Source organism: Pteropus medius, unplaced genomic scaffold (assembly GCF_902729225.1).
Source record: "Pteropus medius unplaced genomic scaffold, Ma_sr-lr_union100, whole genome shotgun sequence".
Lineage (NCBI taxonomy): Eukaryota > Metazoa > Chordata > Mammalia > Chiroptera > Pteropodidae > Pteropus > Pteropus medius.
This window is the reverse complement of record NW_024349225.1, coordinates 1,663,400-1,688,695: the sequence shown is the minus strand read 5'-3', so window position 1 is coordinate 1,688,695 and position 25,296 is coordinate 1,663,400. Positions and strand designations below refer to the sequence as shown.

The following is a 25,296-nucleotide window of genomic DNA, read 5'->3' as shown; positions in this document are numbered from 1 at the left end:
AAAGAGCACAGCTTGTGAAGTCACAAAGATCTAAGTTTGAATTCCAGCACTACTCTAAATTAGCTATGTAATTTGGGGGCAAGTTACTTACTTATTCTAAACATCACTTTCCCACCAAGATGCAAGTAACAGTTGTGAGAAGCATTAAATAAGTTGTTTTAAATAAAATGTCTAATATATAGTCTGACATATAGTAAGTGCTCAATAAATAATAGTTAATAGGAGAATGCCATTTCATTTTTCTTTTTGATCACTAGATTGACTGTTAACAGTTAATGCTGAACAACTACTGACTCACAAGTTTTTGTAACTAACACAGTGTATCTTTTTACTCTGCTATAACAGGTTTAAAAAACCAAATTCCTTACTCGACTGAATGCCAACAAATATGCACCTTCTCCTTTAGTTCCAATATATTTTGCATGACCTTACATGAATTGCTTAGATAAAAGCTTTTTCTCTTCTGCTTTTGTTATTTTAAAGTGCAGATGCATTTGAGTCATTTTCTCCTTTTGTTTCATATCCTTAAGATCCAAAGCTTCAAAGACATAATGTCAGCATGCAGTCGATTTATGACTGAACTCTTGAAGAGACACTGAAGAATTACCTTGTCAATCACCCCAAGGACTCTGAAGGCCTTCAGCTCCTCGGCAGGGCTCCTTAGGTTCCGAGGGGGCCTTGAACTTAGTGATCCTGGAGGCTAATGGAAGATATCAAAGATTATACATCAATCAGGGAAGTACTTGAAGAAGACTGCCTGCTGAAGCAAATGCCAGGCCAAAGGAAACTAAATTTATCATAAATCAGAGAATGGAAAGATGAAAGGAGAAGTTTCTGTTTGTCTGTAATGTAAAATAAAAAAAAAATAATAAAATCAAAAATAAAGAAAATCAAAAAGAAAAAGCAAGAAAAAAGTTGCAACTAAATAAATCAAAACATTGAAAACAAAATTTTAAAAAGAAAAATTAATGAGCTGATAGTTTTTAAGGCAATAATTCAGTTCAGAACTGTACAACTATAATGAAACTTTGTAACGAATGGAAAACCGAGACAATAGTCACAGCCTTATATTTACCCCCAGATGGCTCAAGAGTAATTTAGAACAGAAAACTAAAAATCAATGCAATAACAGATAAACTTGGGGAGGAAGAGAACACAAGTCACTCTCTTTCATCACGAAACTATAGTCCATTAATGTTACTTTATAAACTATGTATTTTAAGAGGGATTGGCAGATTCAAGTTCAACCAGAATTGCCAAGAATGGTAAAAAATTAAGAAACTCCACCATATAACCAATAATTATTAGAACTAAACTTGTTTAAGCTAGTCAGGAGATGATAAAAGAAAATGTTTTGACATATTTGAACATCTATGACGTGAAACACTTAGTCTGTTAGCTACAAAAAAGTCCAAAAAGATGAGTGAACACAAGAAGGAATATTTCAGTACCACACACAATAAAAGAATAATCCTAACTTCCTATCCATTGGTCTTAGTTTTTTCCTATTGGTAAAGTAAGACATTAGACTAGAAAAACTCCAAAGACAGCTCCATTTGGCATCTACGACCAGAAAGCAGTGCTATGTAATCCATATAATAAAATGGTGATGCTGCAAAGGATGGCAGGAAACACAAAGCCTTATTATATCCTCAAAGCAGATATATTTTTATTGTCAAAAATCTATTAGACTACCTAGGAAATATGTTCCCCCCAGGAACGGAAGATAAATATCCTGGTTAATCAAATGCCGTGATTAAGAGTTATTGAGACATCATTTTTGGTACATCAAGTCCTTATGTCTAGCTGACCAACGTCACCAGACAGAAGCTCCCTGAGATCACGAATATGCCTTATCTTCTTCTAGTCAGTCCCTAGCGTGCTAGCTGAAAGGAGAGAAGAAGAGCACAATAAAGAAGAAAGAGCGAGGGAAACAAGAAAGGGAGGTGGCAGGGATAAATTAGGTGTCATTTACAAATGGGAAAACTATCACTTGTGAAATTTTCTAAAAGCCGCAATTCTAATTGCTTTGAAAATGTTTTGTTTTTAGGTTTAGCAAGAATTACTAACTTCAATGTGCCTGAAGAGGTGATGTTTGATTTAAAAAAGGCTTTTTCTTTTTGAAAAATAGTTGAGAACACTGGTGATACTGGCAATTGGACTGAACAATCTCTTAAAATTATTTACTTTATACTTGTAGAATATGTTTCAAAAAATATTTATTTAATATATTATTCCATGAGGTGCCGAGCCAGGTCACAAAGAACAGATATGTCTCTGCCTCCCTAAAAGCTTAAAATCCAAGGGGAATTTTTTAGGATACAGAAACATTTAGCAGGGTATTTTAATAGACATATAACAGAAACAGTCAGTCTTAATTTATATTGCTGTACCTTCATCCCTCACCTCACCCTAAGAATAGTACCTACAAGAAGTTATCATAATCCGTATTTTACAGATATATAAAGGGAAGTTTAGAAGGTCAGGTGTTTGCGGTCAGAAAGAGCAGTGGAAGATCACAGACGAGATCCCAACTCTACTGTCTTTCCACCATACAACAGAGTCTGATAATTAAAAATTCATCTCTTCCTACTTTATTATCAAGAAAGAATAAAAACTGCTTGTGATTCAGGTAAAAGAAATGTTGAGAAAAAGTTATGGGGGAAAAGAACACTTGAAATGATCATTTATCCATTACATCGTCTTTGAAAATACAGCCAAATGCATCCAACATCCCTGTCTCCTTATTCGCTGATGTCATTGGATCTATCAGTTTCCAAAGAAAGTTATTGGTTCACTTTAGCAATCTCAACGGCAAAGATAGCAAACAACAAAATCTCGACTGCACCTTTCAATAAGTAAATATTGTGTGTCCACTATGTGCATGGTAACTGAAAAGGATATAAATTATCAAAAAAGCAGTTGCTAGCTTCAAGAAGTTTAGAATTTGAGGAAGTAAGTCAAATACATGAAAAAGTTAAATAACAATAAAACGTCTTTTAAAAATATAAGACAGACAAGTCACTAGTTAGTGTATGATAAACTGTGGTCTCGGAAAGTGGAATTAAAGGTGATTTTTAAATGCTACGTGGAAATAAGGTTAGGAAAAAGTTTGAAAGGAAATTTGCCTGGCTGGGGAAAAAAATGGCCAAATTGCAGAATGGAGGAAAATAAAATTACGCACTTAGGGTCAGTTTTCACAGGCCCTAAATGCCAGGAAGAAAATCTGGACTATATTCTCCAGAATCTAGAAAACAAGTTTTTGTACAAGAAACAACCCAATGAAAACAGTGATTTAATAAGGTTACTTTTGCAAAGATGAGAATGGTGAAATTGTAATGGGGAAAGACCAAAGGTAAAGTGATCATTAAAGTTCTCTTTCTACTTTAACCATCTATAAAAGTTTAAGATCAAAGAAATGAACAAAGAAAGATCATGAAATAAAATCATCAATAAAAAAATCCTGTATTTTTTATATGCAGCATTTAAATTGGGTAGAATCTCTATAGATCTATTCCTTTTTTCAGATGGCAAAAGGAAACATAAATCTACAGAATTTTAAGAACAGAAAGAGACAGAGATCAAGTCTAACATTTTCTTTTTTTAGATGAGAAAACTGAGAAGTAGTAAGGTTAAGCAATTTGTCTAAAGATGACAAAACTAGGAAATAGATAAAAAGGGATTAAATCTCACTTATAAAATACAACATTGTTTGAGGAAACTTCAGCCAATGCTATGGGGGTGGGGGAGGAATACAGTGTATTTCTAGGCAACATGGCTTATTTCCTTAATGAAAAATGTTAAATTTTTCACTTAGATGTACTAGTCACTGTAGCAGAAGATACCTAGAGAAGTAAGGAGTAGTTGCACTCATTTATACGATAACTGAACACAAGGGGTGAGGAGGGAGGAGAGGAAAGAATATATGATGATCCAACTATCTTCAAAACCAAAGCTAGCAAGTATGTGTCACTCAACTGCTCAAGCCCACAGCAGAGATCTCTGTTAATCGCACTTTCTCACAGTACAGTGCTCCTTGGCAGCCACTACCAGAGGATTAGTTAGCACACTCATAAAACCTACTTACTATTTCTGTTCTACATTCTGTAAATTACTATGTGAAGCTTATCTTTGTTTTCGTTTTAGGGTTTTTTTAAAGTTGCAGTTTATCCAGCCCACTATCTTTTTCACTTGATATGATTCCCTGTTCTCAATGAGATCTACCTCTATTTTCACCAATCTGTTAGTGAGGTATTTCTCAAACTGTTCACATTGTATATATCACCTGAGGACCTTGTTAAAATGGAGATTCTGATTCATTCGGTCTGGGTGGGGCGTGGGAGGGCTAAGCATTTCCAACAAGCTCCCTTTGTGATGTGATACCGCTGGTCTAGCAACCGCATTTGGAGTAGGATCAGCTACTCCTTAAATAACCTGAGAGTAAGTTATCATTACTTGGGGATGTGGGAGAAAATAAGTAATCAAGGGCAAAGAAAAGCACTGCAAAGAACTTATCCAGAACCCACACTCTGAACCCTGATAGCTAACTACACTAGTTTCTGAACTTGGCTTCATCTATAGATTTTGGGCTCTGTCTAGACTTTCATTGGGATCATATGACCCCTCAATACCCAGTCTCCTAAGCTTCTGTTAGATCACATTTCAAGCATGACTTTTAAATGGAGTCCTTTCACTGATCTGAAATACCCCCAATTGCCATCTCTGCTTAGGCATGGTCATGTCTAAGGGTGACACGATAATCATTTTAAAATATTTTCTGAAGAATTAAGAAATGCCAACAATATCAGCAAACAAAAGGCACAGAAAAATATTTTCAATATTATTATAGTAGTTGTACACAAAATCTATAAAGTATTAAGGAAAGGCATACATTCTACATCTTAATTTTTATTTATACCTTGTAATTACATGACAAAAGAATGTATTTACACTTTAGAAACTACACAATCTTTTATGTCCTAAATTTAGACTATTTTTCTAAATGTCATTGATATTGAGTTTAAAATTCCTAGAGCTAAAAATAGCAAAAAAAGCTATTCCCAATCTTTTCCAGAGAAATCTCCTTTTAATGTTAATTCTTAAATGATTTAAAGTCATCTACGATTTTATTAAAAAAAGAAAAAGTCTGTCTCCTTCAGTTAAGATTTCACCCTTCAAACAAAATTCATTTCCTTTTTTTCTAAAATCTGCTCTTTTCTTGGAGCCTTTTACTAATGAAGTAATGAAGGAAAAAAAAAACAGTAGGAGAGTACTTTTGGTACTTTCCATCCTTTTTTTAAAAGGATATTACCATCAATGACTGGGAAATTCAGAACTATATTTACCACCTAAAAGTTCACAAATAAATTCAATAAAGCAAAAGCTTAAACCATCACGGAAAACTCAGGTGAAGTGTCACGACCTAGAGTACACCAAAGGGGAAACCAGTAATCAACAAAAAATTGTAAAACCAGAAGGGATTCCTTTATTTTCTTAATCAGCAAGGCTAGAAAGAACTATTTGCACAGGGATTCAAAAGAGAAATAATATCTGCTTTGCACAGAATTTAAGAGCTAAAAGGCCTTCGAAATCAGTTATACTAGTCTTCCCACTGTGTTCATTGAAACTGAGGCCCGGAGAAGGTTAAAGTAGATAATGTATTCACCAAGCTAATCAAGAACCTCTAGAAGACATTTAAGTTAAATTATGGATAAGAAAATAATCAAGCATTTTCCTGACCTAAATAAGGACCAGATTTAATAGAATAAAATACAAAGTGAAAATAAAAAGCAATTGCTCATCACAAAAGAAAAAAAAAACATTTTGCTCTAGCAAGAAAAATTCTCCTCCAGCCTCCTTGCCTAAGGACTGAAAATATCCTACTATATCAAAACTGATTCATGAGGTACCCCTTTTTACCCTTTCTGACCCAAGTTCCCATTATTCTACACAGCCCTTACTATTCTTTTATTTCCTCAATTATGTACGTAAATTCAGATAGCTATGACACAAGAACAACAAGCCATACCCCCCTTAATTTCAAATGCATAAAAGAAACTGCAAAACTGTTATTCTCTGGAGCATTTGAGATCTTGTTCCTCAACATATGTCATTAGTTTGGTTCAAATAAACTCTTATAAAAATTCTCTTAAATAAATGAATTAATTAATAATAATAATAAGCCACAATATTTCTAATGTTTTAAGCACTCACCTGCTTTCTACACTAAGGGTAGTCCCAAATAACCTAAATATCCCTGTTAGAATTATACCTTTAGGACATAAAAGATTGTGCAGTTTCTAAAGTGTAAATACATTCTTTTGTCATGTAATTACAAGGTATAAATAAAAATTAATATGTAGACTGTATGCCTTTTGGTACTTTGGTGATCTATAGAAGCCATTTGTAGAACTTATGTTTGAATGATTAGTTTTAGCATGAATCAATAAAACTACAAGATTTGTTTAAGAATCATAATTTAAGATTAAAAATTCAACTTAGCATAAATTACTGTCAATTCTACAAAGGAAGATGTTAGGGGCAAAGTAAGGGACCAGAGTAAGGGCCAAGAAAGAGAAGGAGAAAGCAAATCCCATTTCAATGCACTTTTGGTGGTTTGTTTTAATGCTTTTCCTTCTACCAATAACTTAAGAAAATTATTGATAAAATTCCAAAAACCAAAATTATCCAACATTCTAGTTAAAAATAAAGCTAAGAGACAAGACGGCAAAAATGGCTAAAGAAAATACAAAAGGAAACAAAAGACATACCTGAGATACATCATCAAATTGGGGTTTTCTGTAAAAGCTAGACAGACTCTCTGCTCGCATGAGGTATTCTGCTGTTCTTCTTTTCACAGCTTCTCGCCTGGTAGGGCTTGACTCTCCTAAAAGAGAAAACAAAAGTCAAGACATGTGAAAAATAAATGAGTTTTTCTTTATCCAATCTGAAGATGTTCTTTTTACCTAATTCACCACTTGTTCACATTTCTAAATGGAGATTCAAAACTGAGACATCAAAGTTATTAATATCAGCAAGGTCTAAATATTACTTGCATGAATTTTATTTATCCAAATTCTGAAACTCTCCTATTGAAATATGTGCAGAGAACTTGATATATTTTATAGGTGTCAATATGTAAGAAATGTAGTGTAAAAAGCTCTGCAGACAAAACACTAGCTTAGTACAGACAGTATAGTTGTCCAACTCAACAAATTGGACTTTGGACTAAGTGCAATAGATGTCTAATAAAATATGTGACATAGATATGACATGCTGTAAAAGTACCACCAAACTAGAGAATAAAAGAATTTAGGGTAACTGAATTCACTCTAAACGACTGTTGTAAGCATCACGGTTTTTTCATTAACAAATTGTTACCCACCTTACAAGTGAAAACAAGAATGTGATTGAAATCCCTGTAACGTATAATTATGTGAAAGTGACAATTCACTTATCCTGTCTGGCTGTTTCTCTAAACAAAAGGTATTTGGGAGGCCTCCAGAGAACTCCAAACCTCAAAAAAGAGGTGGTCCAGCCCACAGAGTACTGGGCTCTCTCTTCTCCAGAGCAGGATGATCCTACGCTTTTATTCATTGTATATGGTACTTGGTGAACACTTTGTGGCTGAAAGTCAAAAACTTTGAGAACCACTGTACTATTTATGATCACTAAGATTCCTTTCATAAATAATATTCCATACTATGACTCATTTTTATCAAAGTATTTCACACATAGTACCGTTTTTACAACTGACCCTAAGCATCTTTCTGAATGAAGTTAATCAAAAACCAAGTATCATAGAATGGAAAGTGCCCTGGATTACATTCCAGAAACTCAGGTTATCTGAATTTTGGCTCTGTGACCAATGATATCATCTCAACTCTATGAAGCTCTTCCTCATTCCCTAAAATGGAAATATACACCTCAAATGATTGTGGAGATTAAAGGAGACACACATGAAAGATACTATAAACAGAGACATAAAAAATTGTAAAGGTTTTCAATCTTTATTTTTCTCTCAGAACTGAACCCTACAAAAAAACCTGGCTTGCTGAATTGAAGTGAGCTGAATTACAGTAAAACAGACGTTTTCCTACCTGAGACCACTAGAGGAAAAAACTCATATTTCTTCCTGGAACAGCATCTTCTCTCTATTTCTTCAGAGAAATGCTCCTTTCTCCTCCCCTTTCTCCTCCCCACCCATCTTTACCAACCCCACCATGATGACGTGAATGAAAGCTGTCATCATCTCAGATTTCAGTCCCCAGTCACTACTAGCTAAATGAGGGTCACCAGGTTGGCTGGGCCAATCACAGAACACAGCCCTCTCGGCCATGGTTGGAAGAGAGAGGAAGTGGCCCAACACAAACTAAGCCAATCAGTTTTCCTCTTTTATTGATACGAAGGAAGAGTGGGAATTGCCGGCAGCCGGTTTCTGCCAAAGGGCAAAAAGCCAACCTGAAAGAAGGAACCTGGTAGAGAAAAGCAGATGTGAGAGACAAAAAAAAAGGAAAGAAAAAAAACCTGGTGTGACCAGGGTCCCTATTTCAACCAAATTGACATTCCTGCCATTCTTCGCCTACGGTAAATCAAATGTGGATTTTGTCACATGCAAACCAAAGCATGCTGACCAAATACAGACCTCAAAGAAAAACTGCAATAAAGTTGTCATTACAATTTTTCTGAATAACTTTCCATTCACAGCTTTTATATTACTATTCCATCTCTTCTCTCCTTTATGAGTAATTCATATGTAATTGGTCTTAGTGAAGAAAAAAAAAATCTCTATTGCTTTTTAACTGTGGAATAACCTATATTAACACTCCAACTCCTCAATTCAGTTAAAATATCAGTATGCTTCCTACCCATCCTTAAAATTTACTTTCCAAACCCAAGGTTTTTATTTTTCTCAGTCAAAAGTGAATACAATCTGTGGAAATCATCCAAGTATACCATATTTTGAGGATACAGTTTGCCACATAAATAAGAAACATTCCCTGTTTCTACAACTACTAGCCCTTTGGTTTTGGGTTTGCTATTTATGGACTCTAAATGCTATTCCCATTCCCATTACTTCTTCTCACTTCAGGTCATGCCTTTCAAGCCTTAATTTAAATTCCCATTTTGAAATTTTGATTCCTCTTAGGCTCAACTCTAGTAGAAACTGCAGTAATTTAATTTTGTCATTCAATGATTAAACTTTAATAAAACTTCAAATTTTGCTTTATTTGAAAAAATCAACTTGCCTCCCAAAATAATATGAAAGTCAAAAATGCCAAGATTATGGAATATCTAATTAAAGCTAGAGTTAAAAATGTATTTGTGATCAAATCACTGTTTTTTTAAACTTTTGGTATTTCTGCTGCTTTCTAGGCAGTCTCCATAGGAACAGAGGAACAAGAACCGGAAGCCAGCAGTTGAAATGGAGTCCTGCTGATGATAGTGGTTCCGCTTCCATGGAAACAACAACGAAGTAATGGAAATACTGGAAGGCTTTGTAATGTAACCTTAAACATACATACTATGACTCCTTCCTTATCAGCTCCTTAAAAGTAGGTCACAACCACTGCTGATCAATAGCAGCAGTCAAGGATGAAAACCACCTCTTGCAGCTTTCTGCTGCTGGATACTTACTGAGGTTTGAGAGAACTGTACTAGAAAGAAAAGATTAATCTATAGAGTTCCAGAATAATTCCGACTGAATTACTGATAGATGTGACTTTTAAACAGATTTTAACTAAAATTTTTAATTGACTCTAACCTTAATTTCTTAATTTTCATTTTAAAACATATCACCCAGGTTAACCAGGTTATCTAGAATTCCATTTTTAATCCTACATGAGATCATGTGGCTATTATTTCTTCAGTAGTATATATCCATGTAGACACTTAATGCTCTTAAAAATGGGTACATATTTTACATTCTATCTAAAGATAAACCAGTATTTTCAATGTTTCTCTACATTTCTGTTAATCATTCAGATAGAGCAAGAATATCCTCTGGGCATTGGCATTCAAAAGAGAAAAACTGCTCCCATTATATAGCAACCTTTATGTCAAAAAGTTCTGGTGTACCATGAAAGGTATCTGTGTATATATACTGTGTCGATCTGTATTTCTTTACCTTATCAATTTCTGATCAGGAGAGAGGATGAATATAGGGTGATAACTGAGTGTGATCTGTGAAAAGAAGATAATATAGCTAAATAGAAATGATGAAAAGGTCCAAAATTGTCACTGAAATCTTCAGAAGCACTGGACTGCATCTCTCAGAGCACCAACTGATTTAAGGTACTAAGAGAAGTGTTATTGAAGGAATAGGCTATAAATAATAGAATCGTGAAATTATAATTTATCCAAGAAGCCATCACCATTTGGCACTCCTTCATTATATCAATTCTATTTACAAAGATATATTGCCTTCCTTTTAAAACTAAAGAAATTAAGGCTCACAGATATTAAATGCCTTTCTCAATCACAAAGTTAATATAACAGCCTAAATCCAAACCAGGTCTTAACACTACATTTCAGGTAACTAAATTTGAATTAGATTATTCTACCTTTACTGAGTAGAACAATAGAAACACAGAGTATAAGACAAGTACTGGCAAGTACAGGAAGAAAGATGAAGAGAAGATAAACAAGAAGTTCAGACAGGAGCCTATAAGACAATGCAGCAGAATAGAATCAGAAAGACTGAAGATGACAGACAAGCACACAGGAAAATGAGAGCTACAAAGAGGTATAAATTTCACACTATGCAAAAGAGAATGGGCTTTTCTGGGAAAAACTGATCTCTGAAACATCCCTTTTACTCAAGGATTTCCTTGGAAAATAAAGGCTTTTTCTCATTTACCCCCCAAAAAGTAAAAAAACCAAAAAAACGAAAAACAAACAAAAAACAAAAACATATTTTTTCGCACGGAACTATTGAAAATCATTTTCACAAACTAGAATAAAAAGTAGTTTTTCCAATTCTGTTATTCTACCCTTAGTCACCAAGAAGAATATAGCTAATACCTCATTATTGATTCAATAAAAGAAAGGCAATGCTGGAGGAATATCTGGTCACATTAGACTTCTAAAAATACATCTGTATTTTATGGGAAATTTTAAGAAAATTTTAAGAGAATTTGACTATACCTGATTTTAATCACATACACAAAATTTAATCATAAGACTCTTCTTAGTCACATCTTATATTCACATCTTATATTCTTATCTTTCTCAAACACTCCATCAGGCCCCAAGCCACTGTACTCTTGGTCAACCATGCTTAGTTTTCATTCAGATTTATCACATTAGAAAGAACATCCAAGTCAACCTGGGTTTGCTGGAATGTTTTTGTTTATTGGTGCTTTTTTTTTTTTAAAAACAACTTTAGTCACATAAAAGAATAAGCCTGTTTGAGATGGCCTTGATGGTTATAGTTTTTTTAAGTGCTGATTTATTATATTTAATGGTATTTTGTTCTTTTCAGGTATAGTCTACCATTCATGACTTATGTTAAGTGTTCTGACAACAAAAGGCAACCTTGAGAAGAACAGTAATTTATTGTTCTACACATGTACCACAACTCTGGAGCCATCAACCTGTGTATAACACAAATCGGGTCAGTCAGTGAATCTGCTTCCCATTTGCATTTAACCAAGCCCCTATAAATATTTTTACAAAACCAAGTTATGTGGCCACTGAGTTCAGAGAGTCACCAGAGAATAGCAAAAGCAGAAGTAATAAAAAAATTCATGCCCATGCATTGCCTCGATTATAATTGCTCTCAATGTTGTTCAGTAGTTTTTCTACCACCAATAAACTGAAATGAAAACTAACATATCATTAGATCATACAGTATTAAATGCCCAGAGACAGGCTTCTCTTAGATTCAACAATTTCTCTCTGATCTCTAACCTATTTTTCTGTTTTGCAATTTTAGAGGGGAGTATCCAAAAACTAATCATTCAATCCCTTCAAAACAATATTGCCTGGCCAGTCTCTTCATGACAATATACTCGACAATAAATAAATAATCTCCTAAATGTCTTTTATGATGATGATAATCCCCTAAGTGTCTCTTACATTCTAATCAGTGGCTTCTAAAATATTAAGGTAAAAAATTCTAGAGATACACTGAAGGATAAAGGAATAAAGAATTAAAACCAAGGAGCCAAAAAATTCCCTTATGATATGGAATAAAAATAACATCTCCATATATTGAGGAATTTTTTATCTGTCACACTGGTAATATGGAAAATCCCCCAACCCCACAAAGGCTCATGCTCATTCTTTCACTGGCCATAGAGACATTTTAAGACAAGTAACAAATCCACAGAAGACTTTTAAAGTCCAATTGTTTTCTTGATGTCGTGATACTGATCACAAATCTTTCCTTTGAGATGATGTAAAGTGATCAACAGAATTATTGATTATAAAGCAGTTAATTCTTCTCAATCCTAGAAGTTTTATACACTTCTTTAATGTATCTCCACCTTACAAATTAAATTGACTTAAAAGGGCTTAAATATTTGGTGACGGAAGGAAATCTAATTTTGGGTGGTGAACATACAATGCAATATATATATATGACATACTATTGAATTGTACACTTGAAACTTATTTGATTTTATTAATCAATGTCATCCCAATAACTTTTAATTAAAAAAAGATAAAATTAAATTGACTTAGTCAATACCAGAATTAGAACAGACTCCATCCTATCTTTCTTCAGATTGATTTAACATGAGATACACATACACACGTATACATACATACATGCATGCATATACACATGTACATATACATATATACACACACACATACACACACATTTAAATAATTCAAAGAATGTGTCAAGCAATACTTTAGAGTAGATCATATCTAAAGCTCATTTCAGGATAACAAATAAAATCCTGAAAATCCTAAAAAGCAGCAATTGGCTTTCTTTTAAATAAGCCACCAACAAGTTCTTCATACCACTTATTCCTACCCTTCAGAAGAAGAGATGCCTAATAGTTATTGAACATCTATTATGTTCCAGACACATGTTCACTCAATGTTTATAGACATCATTTCAGCATCATCATAGACCACTACATAAAGAAGACCCTCAATAAAATTGTTAAATGAATGGAAAAGTAACTGACAGATTTTGCACCAATATTACAAGGTCTAATAACAATAATTTCATGCCTAGAGATGCCCTAATTACCTTGTTCTACTCTATAACTTAGTGTCTTTCTCTAACTTAAACAAGAGTTCTATGAAATGCATGTCGAAAAGTGTGTATAATTATTGTCTTTATCATTTGTGTAAGTGAAATGCATAAAAAAGGAATATAGAATAACACAGCATAGACGTAGCATAGTGGGACTAAAAAGAGAATCTACATTCGTATTTAATTTTATGAAAAATTGTCATAATAGTATTAATAAGGAAAATACAGCAGATAGTCTAAGTAATTATAAACCATTGTGTAAAACAGAATGAAGTCTACAAACTCTTTTTATTGTTTGACAAGTACAATTTTGCAAAATGTGCTCCTTAACAGTTTGCAAAAATACAGTATGTCTGCACACTGATCTGGTTATTTTTTAAATGAAACACATTTTGAGACCACTAATGGTAACACACTAAGCTTCTGAGGAAAAGCAAGTTTACGTTTTCAATACTTTCTAAAAAAGAATAGACAAGCTGAACTTCTTTTACAAGACCTATTGTTTAATTATTAAGACATAATATAAGCTGTAAGTTACATAAAACTATGTAACTCAAGTAATTACAAAACAACAAATAACTTTCTCAGTGCCTAATAATCTGCTAGTACTGAAATAGACATAGCTTTCCATTGAGTTTTTTAGTTTTATTTGTTTTACTTTAAAATACTCAGAGATATCTGTATTTCTTCTGAGCAGAATCAAGGTTTTTTCAGTAATCATGGGGATTAAGCAACCCTCTCATTTTAATATTTTTAAGCTGTGTTGCTAAAGATATAAAAATATGGTGATATTGATGACAGACCATCTAATAAAAAACCCTTCACAAATCCTCGTCTATCCCTCTGCTTTTGCTATAGAGCAGCTGTGCCTCACACAAATTCACATGAATGAAAATATTTAGATGAGAAACCACCCACTTAGTTTATTTTCCATATGACTTTCCTGTAATTATTTTGTAAACTGTTCACACAACAATACATAAAAACATCTGCAAAAACAGGTAATTAATGTGTCAAGCCAAACTAATGCATTTTTTATGGTGTCCATGCTTCGTCAACTGTAATTATAACTCTTTTTTAAGCAAATGATGATGTGTTTGTTGCAATGTGCAAACGGTTATTTTAGATGCTCTGTTTACTGTTCATACAATCTGAATATAAAACTCCACAGCTACTTCACCCCACACAGCAATGCTTTACCTAGCTTTTCACAGAAGCAGTAAAGTGGTTCTCTTCTCCAATAAACATTTCCAGTAAATATTTTTGGCATTAAAACCTGAAACTCTCAACATAAAAGTTGACACCAAAATAGCCAACAGTTCAAGAAGCATATGCCAACAATATCTATCCAGGCTTTCTTCCTTTGGTTCTAACCCTGCAGGAAATACAGCACTTTATGCCAATCGGCTGCAGTACGCTAAGCCGCCTAACTATCAGAAGAAGGTTCATTATTGTTTTAATATATAATATCCATTCCACATAAACCCACCACACACATGTATCTTTGACATGAGTCAAACAAATGTAGAATCAAGTCCTACCCCAGTTTCACATTTAATTTACCATGCTTGAGTTCTAACTACGAAAGATCATCATTATTATTATTACATGGTAACACCACATACCAAAAAGCATCCTCAGATGGACACTTATGAAGGCCCAAGGTATGTGATCTGTAAAGTTCTGTATCCAGAGCCAACCAAGTCTAAAATCAAGGAAAAAGCACAACCCTATAACATTTTTCTAGGGTCCCTTCTCTTTTTGAAAAAAGGCAATGTTTAAAACATCTATGGTAATTACCTATAGTATAAAAAACCTTGGTTAAAAAGAACTCCTAGTAAACATGGTTTTCTGTTTATTTTCACCACCAATTTTTTTTAGACATAGTGTAAAACTAGCCCTTCCAGGCCTAAGTTTATGTAACTCTTTATTCCAATACTGATATTTCTAAAATGAGCTACTCCATTCTTCCCCTAAATATTAACTACTATCATATCCTACAGGTGTCTAATCAGCTACTGGAATATGCTAAAGGTGTCTGTCTCTCCCCACCTTGTCCCAAAAAAGAACATAAAAAAAAGTATTAGAGCAAATCAAATGATAGTTTCCCAGCTGCCAAGCTTGAGTTTTAGATCAAATGCTTATTTTGGAGAGTCTGAGGCTGGGTTTAATCAAAACAGAACAAAGCCCTAGTTCCAAACATGCTGGAATAGAAAATACAAGACCAAGAAAAGAAAAGAAAACGAGGCAGAAACTTATTTATTAAAGCTAGAAATCAAACTCAGATCAGCTATGCAAGATGCCTCAAGACTGACTTCCACTGCTTATATAGCTACAACTATAAATGTAATAATGCATATAATTAATGCCCCTGCAAATGGCTGAATTCTACACAATATCAAACCTTCAGGACAGATAAATTGATGCCCATGTGGAGTACTGAAATACTAGACAGGAGGCATTTTAAGCCTACTTGATGTTTTCATAAACTACCTGCATATTGGTTGTTTAATACGCATGCTTTAGAATTCAACTTATTTATCACCTCCTCAAGAAGCCTTCCCTATAAATCTTCTCCTCCCCACAGTCAAGTGTCTGTTTACATCTATCTTTAAAATCATTCTCATTCAAAAGTGTTTACAGAGAATTTCCTATGTGATAGGCACATAGGAAGATACAATAATGAAAATACAATAATGAAGATACAATAATGATAGGCTGGAAGATACAATAATGAAAAATGCCCTGCCTTCAAGGATATTACAAGTAAATAGATATCCATTCAATAAATAATTGCACAAGTAATTATTTCATTATAAATATAAGTACTTGAAGCAAAACAATGTGCAATGAGAACAAAGTTCAGGAAATCTATGCTGAACAGAGGTGAGGAAAAGTTTCTTTGAGGAAATGTCACTGAAATTGAGACCTGCTGAACAAGGAGGCTATATCAGTTGAAGAAGCACAGTAAAGCACTCAGAGCATACCTTACACGAAAGCTCTAACATGGGAAGGACCTTGGTACCTTCCAGGAGGTAAAATGCCACTGTGGCTAAAAAAGAAGCGAAAAAGAACAGTTCAAGACGAACCTGCAGAGGGAGGCAGAAGCCAAATCATTCACAGCCCAGTAGACCATAAAATCTTTTAAGTTTTATCATCAAAGCAATGGGTTTAATGCAAGAAAGTGACAAGATTAGACTTCATTTTCAAAAGATCACTCAGGCTATTGGTAGAGAAAGAATGGTTTAGAGTCAAGCAAGAGCAGAAGGAGAAAAACCAATTATAAAGTTGTTACAGAAACGATGACAGAAAGTGAGACTTCCAGAATGTCAATGTGAAGAGCTTGGCAAAACCTCTCCCAGGACAAAGCTAGTCAAGATTATGAAAAACAGCAACTCTGGAAAATGACTAGAGCCATACAACAAATTGGGAAATATTTATATAAGAAAAAGAACTGAACTGCAGTAGGAGAAGCAAAGGTATTTTAACACAGAGCTTCTCCTCCCCACCCTCTAGCAGAATGCGATGGTAGATGGAGATTGACAGCCTTCCTGCTGCTGGAGAGAGTTGGCCTACTTTGGATCACCATTGAAAATCTCCATGCTACTGAAATCAACAGCAATCAATAACAAACAAGAGACGAGCCCAAATTTTAACAGGGAACTCTGGGAATGGTATGCTTTGATAAGCTCCCACATATTCTTAGAGATTCTGAAAGTTACACACATGCACAAAAGAGACCACAGAGGGCCCCAACTATCCGCTCATTCCTAGTGAATGGGAGGCCTTGCATAAGCAGAAAGTAAAGCCAGAGCAGACCTACCTGAACTTTGAATGTCCTAACCCATCCAGACACTCTCAGTAAATGGCAGAAGTCTCACTGACTCATGAAGTTCAAACACAATATCTAAACAATCGTTAGCTGGCAGGTGAGGCGTGAGGGTCAGAATCTAGAGTTGCTATATTATCTACAATGTCAAGTTTCAACAAAAAATAAGAGACATGCAAAGAAACAAAAACGTTTCATAAACAGAAAAAAAAGCAATCAATAAAAACTGAGGGGACTCCTATAACCCTTAACAGACAAACACTTCCAAACAACTATTATAAATATGTCCAAAGAACTAAAAAAATCCATGTTTGAGGAATTTAAAAAATACAAAAACAATGAATCATCAAATATATAATAGCCAAACTGTCAAACCCAAAACAGAAAATCTTAAAAATAGCAAGAGATAAACATTACTCATCATGTACTAGAGAATCTCAACAAGATTAACTGATTTATTATCAGGAAAATGGAAATCAGAAGAGGATGGCATATTCAAAATGCTGAGAGGAAAAAACTGTCAACCAAGAATCCAATAACCTGCAAAACTATCTTTCAACAATAAAGGCAAAATAAACATTCCCGCCTAAAAAATGAGAGAATTTGTTATTGCTAGTAAACCTACGTTACAAGAAATACTGGGGGCAAAAAAAGAAATGACACCAAAGAGTAACTCATATCTAACTGAAAAAATAAAGGAAATTACATAAATATAAAAGACACTATAAATACATTTTTCTCATTTCTTCTCCAAACTGGTTTAAAAGTACATTAAACAATAATTATAAAGCTACGCTGTAGGGTTTATACAAAGATGTAACATATATGAAAATACTAGCAAAAAGGAGTAAGAAGGAAAGGGAGCTACTCTGAAGCAAAGTTTCTGTATATTACTAGAATTAAAGTAGTTTTAATCTGAAGTAGAATGTTTTAAGTTAAAATGTTTTTTACTACAATCTTTAGAGAAACAACTATGGAAAAAAAGAAACTCAAAATAATACAATCTCTATAGAAAATAAATGATCACTAGAAGAATATCTGCTTACCACTAAAGAAGGCAGTAAAAAACAAAAGACATGAGACAAACAGAAAACAAGTAGCAAGATGGCAGACATAAACCCAACCATATTATTAAATACACTAAAAATATATGGACTAAACATGCCAATCAAATAGCAGAGATCATAAGGCTATTTTTTTTTAAAAAAGGATCCAACTATATCCTGTCTACAGAAGACACACTTTGATACAAAGAAATAATACGTTGAACATAAAATGATGGAAAAAGATATATTATGCAAAAAATAATGAGAGGTGAAACAACTATACTAACATCCAACAAAAAAAGATTTCAAAAATAATGTTACTAGAGACAAAAACAAACATTTTATAATGTTAAAAAGTTAAATTAATCAAGAAGATATAACAGTTATAAACATGTACATAGCTCATAAGTGTCCTAAAACAGATGAAGCAAAAACTGACAGAAATAAAGGGAGAAACGGACAATTCAACATTAGTCAGACTGTCTCAATAATTGCTAAAACAGAAAATCAGCAATGATGCAGAATAATTGAGCAACAATATTGACCAACCTGAATTAACGGACATGGGCAGAATACTCCACTCAAACAACACTAGAATTTGTGTTCTTTACAAGCACACATGAAACATTCTCCAAGACCATGTGCTAGGTCACAAAACAAACCAATCAATAAATTTAAAGGAATTCAGCTCATACAAAGTATACTCACCAACCACAAGAGAATTAAAATAGAAATCGACAACAAAAGAAAATTTGAGAAAAAAAAAATTTTTGAAAAAAAAAAACCACATGGGAAATAAGGAAGTATTACAAGCCTAATGAAAATATAAACGACATATCAAAATTTATTAGAGGTAGAAAGACTTTATGGCTTTAAACACTTATATTGAAAAGATCTCAAATCAATAACCAAAGCTTCCACCTTTTAAGATGAAATCTAAAAAAATGAAGAACAAACTATGCAATAAGATAGCAAGGGAAGGAACAGAAACCAGTGAAATAGAAAACAGAAAAAAATACAGAGAAGTCAAAAACAATCAAAAGTTAATTCTTTAGAAAGATCAACAAAATGGACATTTAGCTAGTCCAACCAAGCAAAACAGAGAGAGAGAAGACACAATCAAAATAATGAACGTATCCATCACTCCCAATTAATAATTCTTTATTTTGCCTTCATTTTTGAAAGGTATTTTCACTGGGCATAGAAGTCTCAGTTCGCAGGGTTTTTTGTTTCTGTGTTAAACATGTTAGTCAACCGTCTTCTTGTTTGCATTGTTTCTAATAACAACTCTGAGAAAATATTTATCTTTGTTCTTCTGTACATGTCCTTTTTTGTTCCAACTGCTTTTAAGATTTTCTTTATCACTGGTTTTGAGCAATTTGATTATAATGTGCCTTGGTGTAGTTTTCATGTTTCTTATGCTTGGGGTTTGTTGGGTTTCTTGGACCTGTACAGTCATGCACCGTGGAACAACATTCTGGCCAATGATGTAGCACATATATGATGGTGGTCCCATAAAATTATAATGGAGCAGAAAAACTCCTATCACCTAGTAACATCATCGCCATAACATCACAGCGCAATGTATCACTCAGGTATCTGTGGCGATGCTGGTGTAAACAAACCTACAGCACTGCCAGTCATATAAAAGTACAGCACATACAATTACAGTAGTAGGCTATTCCATCTAGGTTTATGTAAGTACACTTGACGTGGTCATACGATGACAAAATCACCTAAAGATGCATCTACGATGACAAAATCACCTAAAGATGCATCTCTCAGAACATATCGTTAAGCAGCACATGACTGTAGCACATTTTCATCAAGTCTGGAAACTTTTCAGGCACTATTTATTCAAATCATTTTGTCTCCCTCAACCCATCCCCTTTCAGGGGCTCCAATGACGAATAAAGTTGTTCTGTAGTTTACTGATGCTATATTGTTTTGCCTTATTCTTCAATCTCAGTTTCATTTTATAGTTTGGATTACTACATCCTCCAGTTCATTTACTCTTTCTTCTACAATGTCTAATCTGCCACTAATCTCACCCCTTATATTTTTCATTTCTGATACTGTAGCTTTTATCTCTGTAAGTTCAATTTGGCTCTTGTGTAAATCTTTCGCATCTCTACTTAACTTTTTGAACATAGTAAAAATTAAGTTTTAAAATCCTTATCTGATCACTCTAATATCTGTGTCACTTCTGGGTAGGTTTTGACTCATTCATTTTTTTCATCATTGTAGGGCATATTTTTTCTGCTTCTTTGAATAAATGGAAAATTTTTATTAGATGCCAGCCATTGTAAATTTTATCTTATTAGGTGGTGGATCTTTTTCTAATACTATAAATATTATTGAGCTTTGTTCTGGAATACAGTTGTTTACTGGAAGCAGTTTAATCTTTGTGGGTTTTGCTTCTAAGATTTGTTAGAGTGAGCCTAGAGTACAGCTAACAATTATTCCATTCCACTGAGGCAAGACTCTTCTGAGTATTCTATCCCATGGGTCCCCAACCCCTGGACTACAGACTGGTGCCAGTCCATAGCCTGTTAGGTACTGGGCCACACAGAAGAAGGTGAGCAGCGGATGAGTGAGCTAAGCTTCATCTGTATTTGTAGCCGCTCTCCAGTGCTGGCATCACCGCTTCAGCTCTACCTCAGATCATTAGGCATTAGATTCTCATAGGAACACCAGTCCCTGGGGCCAAAAAGGTTGGAGACTGCTGTTCTATCCAATGCCCTATGACTGAGGTTTTCGAGACTACCTGTTAAGAAAAGATACTGTTCCCAGTCCTGTGTGAGTGCCCAGAATTTTCCCCCATATCCATGAACTAATCGGTACTCTGCTGAATATTCCAGAAAACTCTAAAAATCTCTGTACTGTCATCTCCTCTTTAGATAAAACACTAAGCAACAAGCAATGATCTTGCAAGCTGTGAGAACTCCACCTTTGGTCATCCTAGACTCTCAGCTCCATCTCTTTAACTTGGAGGTTTTGCCAGGAACCACATGATTCTCTCTTCCTGAATCACACACAGCCTGGATCGTACAGTGCAAATTCTTATATTACTGGATCACTTAATTTTAAAGGATTATTACCATGTGCTTACATGTCATATCTTTGCCTCTTCTCATTATTTATTCCCTCCAACCTTGCTTCTTGTTGCTTGGGTAAAGACAGGTCTTTTATTAACAGTGCAAGTCAGGGTACTGTTCCCCCTCCAAGTACCAAGACAATCACCTACAACTGCTTTTCCTTTATAAGGAAAGGGGCCATCACTGATATAAAGTGATTCAAGATTAACTATTTTATAGCAAGATTTTACTGTATTTGTGAGCTTTTTCCACTGAGAGCCAATAGATATGCTTTTATTAATTGGAGAATAATTTAATAACATCTCATATAGATCAAAAATCAATTTAATCATAAGGACCTAAGACTTCTATAATCAACTATTACAGAATGACTATTCTATAATGATCGGTTAACTACCAAAAATAAGGCAGAGACTACTAAAAGGTAAGAAAATGTTCTACAAACATAAAAAAGACAGCCATGTTATAGAAAGTATCATGAAACCCTCAAACACTTTTTTGAATCTATTGAGCACCCACATTTCAAGGCCTTGTATTAAAATGATTAAATAGAGTGGCTTGGCCAAAAAGAAAGCTTTCACAAATTTCAAAAATAAATCATTCAAAGTTCTTTGAACACCATGGAATTAAGGTAGAAATTAATAACAAAAAGATAATTAGAAAACCACCAACTGCTGAAAAATTAAATAGTATATCTATGATATACTTAGAAGTATATTACTTAGAAGTGATTCAAAAGTTCAGTAGACAGACTAGCAGACCCCTAAAGATGCCCATGTCCTAACCCAAGAACTTGTGAAAATCTTACTTTGCTTGGCTGATGTGACTTTACAAATGTGATTAAGATTAAGAATTTTGAGATGGGGCAAGTATCCTGGATTATCAGAGTAGGCTCAAGCAAATCACATGGATCCTTATTATCAGATAACCTTCCTTGCTAAAGGTCTGAAGGAGATTGGTCAGACAAATGCAACATTGTGGGCTTTGAAGATGGAGAAAGGCAAATTCTGTGTTCACAGATTGAAAGACTTAATATTGTTTAAACGCCAGTACTTCCCAGATTTATTTACAAATTTAATGCAATTCTTATCAGCACTGTAACAGCTCTTTTTGCAGAAAGATGATTTTCTAAAAAAACAATAAAAATAGAAATAAATTTAAAAAATAAAAATGTCATTTATACCTCAATTTAAAAAAGGGAAATTTTAAAATTTATAGTTAAAAGGGGACCCAAATAGTTAAAACGAAATAGAAAAAGAACAACAAAGTTCTCAAAGGAGCATAAATGAAAAAAACTAGGAGCCAATGCATTAGAAGGCAAGGAGTCCTCACCATCAATGCCTATTAATAATACAACTTTTGGTCTTGTTAGCCTTATACTATACCAAATTTTGTACTAAACTGGGCAATCCCTTAAAGTGGGCTAGACACTTACATATCTTCAGAGTTAAAAAACACCATAAACAAGCCAAATTATTTTTATTTTTAAAGTTATACATTTTCATTTCCGAAATTCAGCAATAAGAAATCGTGTGACTTGCTTCCCTTTACTAAACACAGATTTACCACTACCCTTCTGATAGATCCATCCATTCTAGAGCAAACAAGTTTATCCTTTGGGTAACTCTTATTCAAAGCAATAAATCAATGGCCAAAACTTCAGAGTAACTCTTATTCAAAGGAATAAATCAATGGCCAAAACTTTCTTATAGCACTTGAGTATGTACTGAGTGCACAGAAACTGACCACATTCATAGGAGCTGGACACCTTCTACAACCAACTATACAATTCTGAGCTAGTCTAAGTGACTCAAAGGAAACCTAGAAGTATATGTAGGTTTGTGGTTTCTCCAGGAAGTCTATTCCTCATTGTGGGAAGAAGACTCGAGACCCAGTAAGAGACCTAGAATGATGGTAGTACCTCAGCACACTAGATCATAGTTTTTGAAATATGTGTGGACATCCCTGACAGCCTAGATGGGGTAAACTGTAAAAAATGGCTTGGTATTGCTTATTATACCATTTACTTGGATGAAAACTGTAGAAGACTGTTTGCATCTCTTAGCTGACATCAGAAATAGCCTCACTGGTCAAAAATATCAACTGTCAAAAATAAATGAGATACAACATCCAGGAATTCTTTTTCATTGTGAGAGTCATAATATATTCAGGAGGTAGAAAGTAAGCAACAGGAAGAGAAGGGAAAGGGGTGGAAGGGAAAGGGAAAGGAAGAGATGAGATCTCATTCTGAAGGCCCATCACTCTTTATTTTATATTTTTACAAAAAAAACATTTTGTATTCATTATCTCAGTACCTCAGTACATAAAAGGAATAAAAACTGATTGAATGGTCAACCAGATGAACAGATGACTGAATGAGCAAACAAACAAGTAGAAAGAAAAAGAACAAACACTCAAAGTTCAAAAATATTTGATATTGGAGAAGACTTGTTACTTCTGTTTTAAAAAGCTAATCTAATTAGGGAAGAATGTGTGAGAAGTAGCATGGCATTATGGAAATCAGACAAAATTTAAACTCAGAAAGACCTAGATTTAAATACTGGCTGAGACTCTGCTGGCTTGTGCCATTGAATGAATTGTGTATTTTATGTAAATCTTGGTTTTCTCTGGCTCTGAAACAGGGATTACAGTATCTACCTTACAAGCAGAAAAAACCAGCGACTGTGGCACCTAGAACACACCAAACAAACCAGCTCCCAAATCTGCTCTGAAGTTCATAATGCAGCCACAGATGGGTGTTACAAACAATGCTCACCATCTGGTGGCTTCCTGTTTTAAATAATTATTCTTGCTAACTAGGTGTCAAGCGTTTAAAATCATTATATTACATGTTTGTACCCTCTAAATTTTGTGGTCCAAATCAAAGTTCAATATAATCAGCCATAGTCTAATACATAGGCTTGTTCTAAGAATTAAAAATAACGTTAGGAAAACCCCTTCTACAGTGACAGATATGTAATAAATATTACTCTTATTTAAACATTTCATTAATACCTTCATGTCATCCATTTGCCATTCTACATTATCACACTTATTCTAATAAGCCTACAACTGACAAACATATCAATCATATCAGCCACTTGCAGAAATATATAAACAAGAAATGAAAAGATATGTACTAAAACATTCTCTTCAAAAATTCAAGTTGATTCCTTCAATCTTGACTTCTGAATTTTTCTCTCTTAAATTCGTAGACCTGAGGACTTAGAAGAGTAGAAAGTATCTTAATTTCAAGAGCCATTTCTAAACTGACTGAATAAGTAAAGTGTCAGGTTCAAAAGGAGAATTCAAAGTTACCACTATCAGCCTATGCTTTTTCTCTGCTTGATGGGCAAATAAGACTGCTGCTATTGTGTTTTGCATCTAGTCTCAGCTGTGCAAACACCAGTTAAGTAAGAAAAACATCAAGCCATCTCTATCTGATCTACAAATAACACAGATAAACTCCTTCAGGATGAATAGTTTAGTTAGGATGAATAGCTAGTATTCAGAATAACAAAATCTGCCAACTCATAAGGACCTCTGTATAAAGCCCTCCTACTTACCATATTTTTTCTCTCTGTATTATCATATACCCAGAAATAATTATTATAAAGCATGCCAATCCAAACCAAGGTCACAGGCAACAATTCTTATAGCAAAAGTTAAATTAAAATGATTCATAGGTATTACTGGTTACAGTGATATTTCAATAACAATTCTGCCACACTAGAATAAACTTTCTTTAAGGACACATCTCTTCTGCTCATACATGTCAAATCATCTCACAAGCTAGAGCCCTCCCATTTCTCCCAATTTAAAGAATAATGTCCATTATTCTCAACATCATACTCAATGGTGATAAGTTGAAAGATTTTCCTCTAAGTTCAGGAACAAGATAAGGATACCCACTTTCATCATTTTATTCAATACTTCCTTTATTCTGGAAGTCTAGCCAGAGCAATTAGGCAAGAAAAAGAAATAAAAGGCATCCAAATCAAAAAGGAAGACATAAAATTGTCTCTACTTGTAGATGATATATACAGAAACCCTAAAGACATCATCAAAAAACTGTTAGAACTAATGAACGAATTCAGTAAAGTTCTAGGA

The 25,296-nt window shown here is 34.0% G+C and overlaps 1 protein-coding gene across 14 annotated transcripts in view; it reads right to left on the bottom strand.

The window, feature by feature from the left end:
• RPS6KC1 (ribosomal protein S6 kinase C1) overlaps positions 1-25,296 on the bottom strand; it is a 221,827-nt gene that overhangs the window by 145,819 nt on the left and 50,712 nt on the right. For all 14 annotated transcript variants that reach the window (XM_039881164.1, XM_039881168.1, XM_039881169.1 and 11 more), the window contains 2 exons: positions 6,771-6,886; positions 608-700 (listed from right to left, as the gene is read on the bottom strand). In XM_039881164.1, the coding sequence (XP_039737098.1) occupies positions 608-700; positions 6,771-6,886 (209 nt within the window). The remainder of the gene's footprint in view (positions 1-607; positions 701-6,770; positions 6,887-25,296) is intronic.